Raw genomic sequence first — 14,141 nt, 5'->3', positions numbered from 1 at the left:
CGGCCTGCGAACAAACAAGACGGACGAACGGGAAAGAATGGACACATACAACGACAGACGACCAAGCATGACACCAAGAACAGCAACACGCAAGAAGCAACAGGGTCACAAGCGAAAACCTCACGAAATCAACAACGTCCACTCGGACAAGGGAAGAAACGAAGTAAACACAATGTCTGTAAGCGAGATATCGAGAGACTCACGCGAATATCAGACTGCCTCGCTGGGTGAGAGGCAGGCGCTTAAATACATGATAGGGTAGTCGCTATTGGCCGCTGAGGCCATGTGCTCCACAGTGGTGCACTCACGTTATACACGGGCCAGGAGCGCTCGCAGCCACGGCTTACAGCGCGACGGCTGCAGAGACCTCTAGTGGTAATCGAGGTCCACGCCGTATGGCGCTGATTCGAAACCCGCGGCTCTCGGTACCAGATACCCCATCTGTTTGCGCCTAGTGTTATCCATGTGAAAGTGTGAGAACGTTTCCGAAATGTTTGCGAAGTGTGTAACTGAGGCAGGATGTGGGTACCAATCAGGTACTCACATAGACTGATTTGGGAAAGCGCCTAAAACTCAGATCCAGGCGGCCAGCACGTCATCCCTTGTCGTTAATCTGTCTGATGGATTTGATTCAGGTCCAGCACTCCTTCCACGAATGCCACAACCAGCGTGCTAAAGCTCGGCTCGGCTCGGCGGGTATCCAGTATACAGGTTGTCAGGCGAGCCACAAGTGGTGGGATATTTGTCTTGACGGTTGCTGCTCTCTGGTCCTTCAGAGTGCTGTGCTTGTTGCTTGCCTTGGTCTAGGCCTTGGCTGGCGCGGGCATACTGCGATATAGGTTGATTCACAGGCACTGATACGGTGTCACAGCAGGGCCCTACGATAGGCTGCCCCTCGGGAAGTGGTGCGTCGTACGTAGCCTCTCCTTCTCAAACAGATCTAGTTCAAAGCGAAAGTAAAGCATGCATTGCACAGGGGAACTTGTGTCTTACTGGCATAACATCTGCCCCTGTCTTGAGCGACTTCAAAGCCCCCAACCCATAGTGAAAGTGAAGGATGCCTGGCACAGGGGAGAGCTGTGCTGAGAGGAAACACAATGTCAGTGGTCCCACTTTCCAGCGACCTGTTTTTCCAAAGTCGGATCCTGAGCAATGTCGGTAAGGGTGCCCCGCTGGGTCCTTTTAATGGCGTGCACTGTCACGCCCAGAGGGCAGTGACGTCTCCTCAGTTTGATTAGGTGGATCCAGACCCAGGTACGTCTAACTCACCAAGCCACGGATTGAGTGGGAGCGGATCCCTAGTCATTGTGGTGGGATCTCGGGACAGCAGAGGGTGAAGGACATATCTGCCTCTCCGGACTGCAGGGTGCACTTGCCAAGGTGGGATGGCTGAAATCGTCGATGACGATGCCGCTGAAGGTGACCAGTGAACTGGCAGTGACCAGTGAACTGGCAGTGGTACGCTAGTGGCTTGACTGCTGGGCGAACTGTAGTCCTACGCCCGAGGTGTGTATAAGAATGGACAAAACCATAAATTTGATGCCGGAAATCAACATATGAAGCACGATAGGAAACAATAGAAGGTCGAATGGACACCTGCAAAGAATAGGTACTGAAAGATTAGCAGTGCGACTAAAGAACTACATACAGGAATGAAAATGAGGACCCGTAAAACAACGGAAGAGATGAGAATCGTTACAGGGAATGAACAGCCTAAAACAGGAAGTGAAGAAGAAAAAGAAGAAGATTAAGAAGGACAAGATCTGAGAGGCGTAACAAACGATTACAACCCTGAAATTCCTTTTGGATGCAGCCGCGAGAGTAAACCGACGATGGAAGGATTCATTCGCGGTAAATAGAACTTTTTAAGAATATTTCCTCTTAGAATGGATGGAACAAGCATTATTCGCGATAATTTCATAGGAAGTTGATCAGCTGTCTCCAACAGTACTGCATTTGTTTTCAGTTTCTTGTCTGCCACTTTTCACTGTCATTTTTTCCTACTTTTTCAGGGAGATGACGCTGCGGCTGTCGTCGTCGGAAAAGGCGCTGTGCCCGGAGAGGCATTGCTGGTCTGGCGGCTCCTTTGATGAGGGCCGGCGCTTGTCCATAGAAGCTTCCGGCGAAGACACGGGAGAGGTAATGTACCTCGCTAGCTGAACACACTACTCTAGTTTTGTTATTTCCCTCACATGTATAATAAAAAAGGCAACTATCTAGCGTTCTGCAGTTTTACTCGATACGGTGTTATATCTCACAAGTAAACCTACCCAACGGATATACTTCGATTTCGATCAGCTTTGAGTATGTTGTATTGTAGAGCAAAATAAGAGACACGTTTCTTTTTATACGTGCCCTTCCGGCCGTTAAAGAGGTGAAACACCCCCTTGAAAAAACTGTATTTAAAATTTTAGAATGAATACCCTCGAAACGGTAACAGACATAAAAAAATTTCAAATAAATGTTCTGTGCTATGCTTTTTAATGTACGCTACAACAGCTACCACGATATGTCGAAAAAGCCACTTTTTTTATATTCCCTCCCCCCCTTACTGTTTTGTTTTTCGTTTCGACATTTGACTAATAGCAAAACGTATAGCATCGTTAATTCCAAATTCATTAGTAGATAGCGAAGTTGTATTCCAAAGATACATTTGTCATAAGTGAACTAGAAATATCTCTATATTGCTGTATGCGCGCCAGGTTTCTGTCCGCTTCAGTGCTAATTGTCATGATGAGCTTTTAACAAGTCCTTCCCAGATAAATATGTTCTGTATACATTCAATTAATTTTATGCAATATAAAATATTTTGCGTTGCATTTGTGTTTTATTTTTACATTTGGTGTATCTTTGTTATTTTCAACTTACAACCTCTTCATATTTAATTATATTATATTTGAAACTGTTGTAAAATTATTGTAAATCTGTACAATAATGAGAAAGGCACAAAATTGTTCAGGTCAAAAAAATGCTGAATGCACTTTAATATACGGGTATTTCCAGCTTAGTTCTGAAAAATTCGTCTTTGGAATACCACTCATCCTTTACCATTGATTTGGTGTTAGTGTTGCTACACGTTTTGATATTACTCAAACGTCGAAATGAAAAACAAAATAGTGGAGGAAAAGGGATATCGAAAAAAATAATTTTTTGGATAAATCTATCAATATTGAAACGTACCGGTACGTTGAAAACCGTGGAACTTTGATTTGATTTTTTCCCATATGTGTTACTGTTTCAGCGGTATTCATTCAGAAATATTTAATTCAATTTTGAGTGTGTTTCACCTCTCTAACGGCCGTACGGAGAGATATAACAAAATCTGACTCACTTATTATGCGCCGTCTAGTGTGGCCGTGCGGTTGGTTCTAGGCGCTTCAGTCTGGAACCGCGCCGCTGCTACGGTCGCAGGTTCGAATCCTGCCTCGGGCATGGATGTGTGTGATGTCCTTAGGTTAGTTAGGTTTAAGTAGTTCTAAGTTCTAGGGGACTGGTGACCACAGATGTTAAGTCCCATAGTGCTCAGAGCCATTTGAACTTATTTTGCTCAACACCACAACGTACTCAAAGCCGATCAAATCGGAGTGTATTCTCTAGGTAGGTTTCCTTGTAAGTATGAAATCCCAAAGCTAACAGAGGAATGGTGCTGCTAAGTACAATGACCTATTTAACCGGCTGTTTTGACCATCCAATTATGCAATTTCTAGAGGCTTAATACAACTTAATACAACAGGATAGTTAATTACGCACAGAATATGAAATTCTTCATTTGGACAAATGACTTTTAAATTATTATCACCTTAAAAAGTATCCTCCGCTGTAAGTTAAAGGTAGTATGGTCACGCCATGAGAAGCCCACTGTCAGAAGAGCGAGAGGTACGCACGGTAAGAGGAAACTGCCATGAACGCATGCGCAGTGTGAATAACGAAGTCCTATAGGCAAACACATCAAACGTCACATTGAAAAGGTGCATTCCCACATTTGCATCGTTCCGTGATGATCCCTGACGGCTCGTAGCGCTGTTGCCAGCTTTCAACTGCGAAGCGCTGACAGCTGCAGGCGCAAACAGTAGTCGACATTTTGCCGTAGGCACGTTTATAAAATCGCTCTACGTTATTGGTTGAGGTAGATTGGCGGCGAAGGTGCCGCCTGCAACTCTCAGAGATCAAATCACGCCGACTCAACTACAATGGTGGTTATTAGTATACAGGCATATGGTTATTAGTGGGAAAAAACGTGTTTATTTACGTGTTTTGTATTGCAGACTTTTTTCAAGTACAATTTATAACAAATCAAAACAAAATACATTCTCATTTCTCCATTAGATTTAGGTTGAGCATTTAAAAATTTAAAAAAGCGGTCTTTCGGATAGGAACTGCAGTTTCAGTGTAGTGTTTTTCATATAGAAATACAATTTATGTATTACATACCTTTGGAAATAATTGTCTTGGAAAAAAAATGCAGTCATGCATGCTAACATAAGACAGTATCATATGCAATCTCATAAGGAATGGTGGGAAATTCTGTTAGGTGCAAATTTCCTGTGACAATCTCCCATAAGCACTTCCAATCATGTGGCACGAGGGAAAAGAGATTTTCCTAGAAAGGCTTCAACATACACAAAATACATATTAACATCATACAGTATCTTTATACAAGAATCATCAATATATCAATATAAGCCTCATCATTGGAGTGAAGCTCAACACTGCACAGAGTGCTACTGCACGAAGAAGTTTTGGTGTATCACAGTATTCGAATCCAGCTAAGCAGAAACGGTAAAAGGAAGAACAGTATCATATGCAATCTCATAAGTAACTGTGAAAAAAATTTTTCGGATGCAAAGCTTCTGTGACAATCTTCCACGAACATCTCCAATCATGTGTCACAAGGTAAGACAGATTTTCCTAGAAAAGACGCAACATACACAAACTATTTATTAACATCATACAACATCATTATACAAGATTCATCAATATAATCCTCATTATTGGAGTGCAGGTCTGGGAATGAACACTCATGAAACATCAATATTCAATCATTGTTCCAAAAATTTGGTCCAGCACATTGCATGAACACTCACTAAATGTTCTAACAATACTCTTATATCTAACACAAAATGTGGATAAAATTATCCTTAATCCTAAATCTTTATAGCCAATCTGCCTAATTTACCTAGTACACTAACAGGAAAATGTTCATAAAGGCGTCCCAGGAAACAGTGTGAGAAGTGTCAATGGTGTTAAGTATACCACATAAGTTGCTCTTGTCATACTTTCTATGTAATGCTGACCTGCACAGCTTTATGGATGGCACATTTCACACTTTCATGTGCTTCTATTTATGAGTACAATGTCTCGTTTGGATACAATGAGACTTCGGTACATTGGTTCTGCAAAATATACAAAATGGATGAGTATACGCAATGGGCATGAGTTATGCAAGAGTTATATCAAATTATAGCACAAGACGGGGCATGAATGGAAATGCCGCGCGGCTAGGGCCTCCCGTCGGGTAGACCGTTCGCCTGGTGCCAATCTTTCGAGATGGTAAGGACAACACAACACCCAGTCCCCGAGCGGAGAAAATCTCCAACCTAGCCGGGAATCGAACGCGGGCCGTTAGGTATGACATTCTGTCGCGCTGACCAGTCAGCTACCAGGGGCGGACAATGTTTAGTAAAAGCATTAGAAACAGTTGTAGCAATGGCTTTTCGTAGTGGAGTGAAAGATACAAATTTCGAAGTTAGTTCTACAGCAACGAATTCTTGGAATGGATACACATAGATTAACAGCTGCCTTATGTCTTAATTTCATGGGTACAGTGGGGTACAGAGGGATAATGTGAGATGCTGTAGAAGATTTGCCTTTTTGACAAATTCCGGAAGTCGCCATCGACGAATACGCTGTTCCATATTTGTGAAATAACAGTTCTGTCGTAGAACCCAAACGCATTTGCGAGCATTCAAATGGGCGTAGCTCAGTTGTATACCAGATTAATTAATTGACAAATTCTTCAGGTATGCGGAGAGTCCAATTATCGCTGCCAGGGCGAGCGCGGCGAAACAGAATGTTATTGCGCACGGTATAGTAAGTTCTGATTGTTGTCTGGCTTGTGTCACACCACAGACGTTTGATCTCTTTCCGGACGTCGTCTTTGCTCTGCACCCTGGCGATGTCTTTTAATGATGCTGAAATAAAATTTTCAAAAACTGCCTGTTTAATATAGAGAAGGCTGAAATTAGTTTGACAGAAATTAGCGGCGATTTCTTGCTGGTTACTGGACAGTGAACGTAAAAGTGTATCTGCTACAGTATTCTGGGTTTCTAGGATTTGGGCAGTCGTAAAATCAAATTCCTGCAAATAAAGTTGCCAACGACTAAGCCTGTCATGTGTGAATTTAGCTGATAAAAGAAACTGAATAGCTCTGTGATCTGTGTATGCTGTTGCGAGTTCGCCGTAGAGCAAGTAACGAAACTTACAATTAGTGCAAGCCCAAACAACACATATTGTTTCGAGTTCGGTGATAGGATAATTTCTTTCAGCCGATGTGAGGATGCGACTAGCAAACGCGTTGTTTTTCTGAAATATATCGACACCAAGAGCAGTCTTGGAGCTTTCTGCAACAATCGAAAAATCATTTATCGGGTGAGGATGTGATACAAGTGGAGCGTTAAGTAAAGCATTTTTTAGATTGAAAAACTCGGACTGTACTTTGGCATCCCACGACCAGATAGTATTTTTACCAGTAAGATGACATAAACTAGGGGTATCTAGTGCAGAGTGATGTATGAAACAGCGAAAAAAATTGATCAAACCGAGAAAGCTGCGAAGTTGTTTTTTGGTAGATGGAATTGAAATTTCACGGATTGCTTGTAGTTTCTCGGGTTCAGGCGTTATGCCGTCTGCCGAAATTACGTGACCTAGAAATTTAATGGATGTCTTGCCAAAATGAGATTTACTGAGGTTCACGGTAACACCTTCTGTAAGAAAAGTTTGCAGTAGCATGTGAAGAACAGCATTATGTTCCAACCAAGAAAGTTCTGCAATTAGAATGGTGTCAATGTATGTGGTGATTCTGTCTTTTAATTCATTTGGAAGAATAGTATTCATCGGATGGATGAATGCAGCGTAGCTAATTGTTAAACTAAAAGGCAATTTACATAATTGGTAGCAGTTACCGAAACATATTTTCTGCCATTACGATGCAGTTGAATTTTCCAGAATCCAGATTTTAGGTCCAAATTAGAAATACTGACGTTCCGTGAAATTTTTGCAAGAGCTGTTTCAACGTTTGCAGACGATCGGTTTCAGTAATGATGATGTCGTTGATCTGACGTGAATCCAACACAAGACGAAGTGAGCCGTGCATCCAACACAAGATGAAGTGAGCCACGTTTCTTCTTAACAATGTAAAGAGGGTTAATGTATAGACTAACGGCTGGTTCAATGATACATTCGTCTAACATAGCCTGAAGTTCTTGATTGACGTGATCTCTGTAGATGAGAGGAATGCAATAATGATTTGCGTTAAATGCATTATGCGCTTTTGCTTGGAATTCGTAAACAAAACTGGACATGGTTCCTGATACATTATTAAATACTTCAGATTGCTGTAAAAGGATATTCTGCAACTGTTGTCGTTCATCGTCGGTCGAAGCTTTACATTCATTTACCTTACTGTTGATCGTCTGCACAACGTCGTAGTCAAAATTATCAGGGATATTGTTAACTACGGAAATAGGTGTCTGTAAAAAATGTTATATGCCAGTTATTATTCTTAGATGCTGAAGTGACCTCTGCTCTGTTAATGTCTTGCTCCTCAGCTGACAAAGTATTGTGAAACGTGACAACTAGTTGCGCCGGCCGGAGTGGCCGTGCGGTTCTAGGCGCTACAGACTGGAGCCGAGCGACCGCTACGGTCGCAGGTTCGAATCCTGCCTCGGGCATGGATGCGTGTGATGTCCTTAGGTTAGTTAGGTTTAATTAGTTCTAAGTTCTAGGCGACTGATAACTTCAGAAGTTAAGTCGCATAGTGCTCAGAGCCAACTAGTTGTCGCGAATCAGATCAATATAAACAATGACTTCTTAAAGTTGATAACAACGTCATGTTCAATAGGGAAATCCATGCTAAGGATGATGTCGCTTGTTAAGAGGGGAACGATCCAGAAATTAGCATGAAATGTGTAATCAGCAAGTAAAAAAGATAGGTGTGTTTGCTGTTTCACAACTACTCCCTTGTTGGAGACCGCACACCGAACTTTCGTTTTGCCAAGTGGAAAGGTTGTTGTTGTGGTCTTCAGTCCAGAGACTGGTTTGAAGCAACTCTCGATGTTACTCTATCCTGTGCAAGCTTCTTCATCTCCCAGTACCTACTGCAAACTACATCCTTCTGAATCTGCTTAGTGAATTCATCTCTTGGTCTCCCTCTACGATTTTTACCCTCCACGCTGCCCTCCAATACTAAATTGGTGATCCCTCGATGCCTCAGAACATGTCCTACCGATCGATCCCTTCTTCTAGTCAAGTTGTGCCACAAACTCCTCCCCAATTCTATTCAGTACCTCCTCATTAGTTATGTGGTCTACCCATGTAATCTTCAGCATCTTCTGTAGTACCACATATCGGAAGCTTCTATTCTCTTCTTGTCCAAACTATTTATCGTCCGTGTTTCACTTCCATACATGGCTACACTCCATACAAATACTTTCAGAAACGACTTCCTGAAACTTAAATCTATACTCGATGTTAACAAATTTCTCTTCTTCAGAAACGCTTTCCTTGCCATTGCCAGTTTACATTTTATATTCTCTCTACTTCGACCATCATCAGTTATTTTGCTCCCCAAATAGCAAATCTCCTTTACCACTTTAAGTGTCTCATTTCCTAATCTAATTCCCTCAGCATCACCCGACTTAATTCGACTACATTCCATGATCCTCGTTTTGCTTTTGTTGATGTTCATCTTATATCCTCCTTTCAAGACACTGTCCATTCCGTTCAACTGCTCTTCCAAAGGTAGGACTGGTATTATCAGCGTTACATTTTAGAAATGCTGTTTCATTTATCACTGTTACAGGTGAACCAGAGTCGATCACTGCATAAAATAAATACAAGCCAATTTTAATTTCAACTATGTGATTAGAAGTATTCTTTTGAGTTTGGTGTCTCTCTTGTAATAGTGTGTCCCTAATGTCGTCGAAAGTGATAACGTTTTACTGAACGCTATCATGAGTAGCAGAATGACACAGTTCGTTTTTAGTTGAACAGCGTCGGTAGTTTCTAGTCATGTATTACTAGTGCGCTGATTGGTGGAAGAGGATTGCTGTGGTAGATCAATTATTTATACTCTGTGGTTGTTTTGGTCTGCAGAAAGCTGCGGCGGATGGAAACGAACATCAGGTTCATTAAGAATGAACTGAGACTGCTGAGGCCGATTGTGATGAAAGTTGTTGTTGCCAAATTAGCTTAAATTGGTGGTTATTCCCTTTGTATCTGTGGTGAAAATTACTTTGTCGTTGATCGCTTCGATGTGACTGCGACCATTGGCTTGTGTGGGAGAAATTATTCCTTTGCGGTTACGTAAAATTATTAGACTGGACTGTACTGGCACAGCTGGGCGGTGGCACATTGACTTTCGGTTGAGCTTGTAGACCGTATTGTTGTTGAATATTTCCGGGCTGCTGCGGTTGCGGCAAGAATCGCAGCTGGAAACTATGACTGTTGGCGTCGCAATTCTGATATTGTTGCTGCTGCTAAACAAACCGGTTATCAAAATGTTGTCTCTTATTAAAATGTCCATGAAAATCGTTATCGAAACGAAATATTTTATTTCTGTTGTTATGGAATGGGCGGGATTGCTCGTTGTAACGGAATGAGCCGTTACCTTGATTGCTGTTATTAACGTTCTTACTGACAAATGAGTAGTTGGACTGCTGAATTTCTAATAATTCTAATGTCTCTGAATGCTGAAATACTTTCCTTTTGCTGTCCGGTGAGAAGGGAAACTCGTAATGAACACGGAAGTTTTGAGTGCGTAATTGTATGAGCGCAGATTGGCTATACTGCTCGGTCAGGTACTGGTTTTGTTGGTCCACATACTCAAAAACTGGGTGATAGTGGGAAAACTGGAGTGTTCACCTGGGTAAACTGATAAGCTGGTCTTTAATGCCTCGCTGACTCGTTTCCGACCAATACGCAGATAGAAATGCATTTTGGACTCTTCGACGGAGTGACATTGTCTTGCTACGGCTCTCAAACGTATGGAAGTTTCTCCCTCTAAGAGGCAACAGATAAATTCCAGCTTATGTGTCACTGGCTAGTTTGGTGGCAGCGAAAATGAAAATTGCTGCACCCAATGGAAGGGGATGCAGGTCTGTGCTGTTATTTCTAAACATCTTGAAATTCTTTACAGACAGGAAATGTTTATAGTCGAATCCTTCGTGTTGTAGATTTTGAGGTTTGCATCAGTGTCACGCACTCTTTGTAGTCTGCTCATATTATTGTGAGGTTGGAAAGTAGGTGACTTGCTGTTGCAAGTTAGTTTATGCTAGCGAACTGTTCATCATTTTCGTTATTCCTTTTAACCATCCTTTCATTATTCTTATTAAATCGTTCATTGAACATGTGCATGAGATTTTGAAGCATCGCTTCCATATTACTTTGAATTGATGCGACGGGTGTCACCCGTGTTGTGCTTTGTGCTGTGGAGACATCATCTACAACCATAGACGTCTAGTTTGTTGCATTCTATGCATAGTTACCGTTCATCAAATGTGATAGATTTTTAAAAACAGACTGAGTACTTTGCACTACTGTGTCCTCAGACACACTATTGGCATTCTGATTGACTGCGCAAGAATTGGAATGTTCATTGGCCTGATTCGGTAAAAAAAATCCTGTTCTGACACCTGCGAGTTAGGAAAATCTACCTCAGCTTCGTCCGCTATTCCGGAATCAACAGTCTGAGCACAGGGTAAACTAGGTGAAATCATATTGTCAACAAACCGTACATTATTTTGTAAAGCGGAAATCACGTTTTCAGTGGTGCTTCGTAACTGTTGCACCGCAGAGTGGTTACTATCATTATCAACGTTGCTGTCAATAATCGGAAATTCGTCCATTTCGGTATGTTTAACTGTCAGATTATGCGCCGGAATCTTAACACTTTTGCGCGGCATCGTAAATGAAACACAGGGTACAAAGTCAAAGACAAAAAATATTGAACAATCAGATCAATGGAAAACAAGGCGGAGCATAAGAACGTCGATGAACTGTGGAAGAAATTTTGTACAAGTTAGTAAATTGCGTTGCGCCAAAAAGTACCTAACTACTGTTGTTGCTACAGAGTGGTTGAGAGAACAGAATATATACACCTGACTATTTTAACATCAAAGCTTTCACAAAACGAACGAGTGCGAGAGCTGTCGCCAAGAGTAACGTTCTTTAAAAAAAATACTTCTTTAGATTACGTTGAATGAATGTCTGAACTGTAGAATGGATACATAACTCAAACTACCGTGTAGCGTGTTGTAACTGCAAGCGGTGTGCTCATTCATTCATTTCCATGTCCGGTCAGCATTTCCAAAAAATAGCAGCTGCGATAGCTTTGTCATTTCCTTCGGTTTTTTTTTTGTTTCTTTTTTTGGTCATCAGTCTACTGACTGGTTTGATGCGGCTCGCCACGAATTCCTTTCCTGTGCTAACCTCTTCGTCTCAGAGTAGCACTTGCAACCTACGTCCTCAATTATTTGTTTGACGTATTCCAATCTCTGTCTTCCTCTACAGTTTTTGCCCTCTACAGCTCCCTCTAGTACCATGGAAGTCATTCCCTCATGTCTTAGCAGATGTCCTATCATCCTGTCCCTTCTCCTTATTAGTGTTTTCCACATATTCCTTTCCTCTCCGATTCTACGTAGAACCTCCTCATTCCTTACCTTATCAGTCCACCTAATTTTCAACATTCGTCTATAGCACCACATCTCAAATGCTTCGATTCTCTTCTGTTCCGGTTTTCCCGCAGTCCATGTTTCACTACCATACAATGCTGTACTCCAGACGTACATCCTCAGAAATTTCTTCCTCAAATTAAGGCCGGTATTTGATATTAGTAGACTTCTCTTGGCCAGAAATGCCTTTTTCGCCATAGCGAGTCTGCTTTTGATGTCCTCTTTGCTCCGTCCGTCATTGGTGGTTTTACTGCCTAGGTATCAGAATTCCTTAACTTCATTGACTTCGTGACCATCAATCCTGATGTTAAGTTTCTCGCTGTTCTCATTTCTACTACTTCTCATTACCTTCGTCTTTCTATCGATTTACTCTCAAACCATACTGTGTACTCATTAGACTGTTCATTCCGTTCAGCAGAACATGTAATTCTTCTTCACTCTCACTCAGGATACCAATGTCATCAGCGAATCGTATCATTGATATCCTTTCACCTTGTATTTTTATTCCACTCCTGAACCATTCTTTTATTTCCATCATTGCTTCCTCGATGTACAGATTGAAGAGTAGGGGCGAAAGGCTACAGCCTTGTCTTACACCCTTCTTAATACGAGCACTTCGTTCTTGATCGTCCACTCTTATTATTCCCTCTTGGTTGTTGTACATATTGTATATGACCCGTCTCTCCCTATAGCTTACCCCTTCTTTTTTCAGAATCTCGAACAGCTTGCACCATTTTATATTGTCGAACGCTTTTTCCAGTTCGACAAATACTATGAAAGTGTCTTGATTTTTCTTTAGCCTTGCTTCCATTATTAGCCTTAACGTCAGAATTGCCTCTCTCGTCCCTTTACTTTTCCTAAAGCCAAACTGATCGTCACCTAGCGCATTCTCAATTTTCTTTTCCACTCTTCTGTATATTATTCTTGTAAGCAGCTTCGATGCATGAGCTGTTAAGCTGATTGTGCGATAATTCTCGCACTTGTCAGCTCTTGCCGTCTTCGTAATTGTGTGGATGATGCTTTTCCGAAAGTCAGATGGTATATCGCCAGACTCATTTATTCTACACACCACTTCCCCGAATGATTTTAGAAATTCTGATGGAATGTTATCTATCCCTTATGCCTTATTTGACCGTAAGTCCTTCAAAGCTCTTTTAAATTCCGATTCTAATACTGGATCCCCTATCTCTTCTAAATCGACTCCTGTTTATTCTTCTATCACATCAGACAAATCTTCACCCTCATAGAGGCTTTCAATGTATTCTTTCCACGTATCTGCTATCTCCTCTGCATTTAACAGTGGAATTCCCGTTGCACTCTTAATGTTACCAGCGTTGCTTATAATGCCACCAAAGGCTGTTTTGACTTTCCTGTATGCTGAGTGTGTCCTTCCGACAATCATATCTTTTTCGATGTCTTCACATTTTTCCTGCAGCCATTTCGTCTTAGCTTCTCTGCACTTCCTATTTATTTCATTCCTCAGCGACTTGTATTTCTGTATTCCTGATTTTCCCGGAACATGTTTTTACTTCCTTCTTTCATCAATCAACTGAAGTATTTCTTCTGTTACCCATGGTTTCTTCGCAGCTACCTTCTTTGTACCTATGTTTTCCATCCCAACTTCTGTGATGGCCCTTTTTAGAGATGTCCATTCCTCTTCTACTGTACTGCCTGCTGCGCTATTCCTTATTGCTGTATCTATAGCGTTAGAGAACTTCAAACGTATCTCGTCATTCCTTAGTACTTCCGTATCCCACTTCTTTGCGTATTGATTCTTCCTGACTAATGTCTTGAACTTCAGCCTACTCTTCATCACTGCTATATTGTGATCTGAGTCTATATCTGCTCCTGGGTACGTCTTACAGTCCAGTATCTGATTTCGGAAATTCTGTCTGACCATGATGTAATCTAATTGAAATCTTCCCGTATCTCCCGGCCTTTTCCAAGTATACCTCCTCCTCTTTTGATTCTTGAACAGAGTATTCGCCATTACTAGCTGAAACTTGTTACAGAACTCAATTAGTCTTTCTCCTCTTTCATTCCTTGTCCCAAGCCCATATTCTCATTAACCTTTTCTTCTACTCCTTCCCCTACAACTGCATTCCAGTCGCCCATGACTACTAGATTTTCGTCCCCCTTTACATACTGCGTTACCCTTTCAATATCCTCATACACTTTCTCTATCTGTTCATC

At 41.6% G+C, this 14,141-nt stretch overlaps 1 protein-coding gene across 1 annotated transcript in view; it reads left to right on the top strand.

Moving 5' to 3' along the window:
* LOC124606012 overlaps positions 1-14,141 on the top strand; it is a 532,599-nt gene that overhangs the window by 492,511 nt on the left and 25,947 nt on the right. Inside the window, exon 29 of the mRNA XM_047137975.1 lies at positions 2,013-2,139. Within this exon, the coding sequence (XP_046993931.1) occupies positions 2,013-2,139 (127 nt within the window). The remainder of the gene's footprint in view (positions 1-2,012; positions 2,140-14,141) is intronic.

Source organism: Schistocerca americana, chromosome 3 (genome assembly GCF_021461395.2).
Source record: "Schistocerca americana isolate TAMUIC-IGC-003095 chromosome 3, iqSchAmer2.1, whole genome shotgun sequence".
NCBI lineage: Eukaryota > Metazoa > Arthropoda > Insecta > Orthoptera > Acrididae > Schistocerca > Schistocerca americana.
The sequence above is the reverse complement of the archived record's forward strand: the minus strand, read 5'-3'. Positions and strand labels throughout refer to the sequence as shown.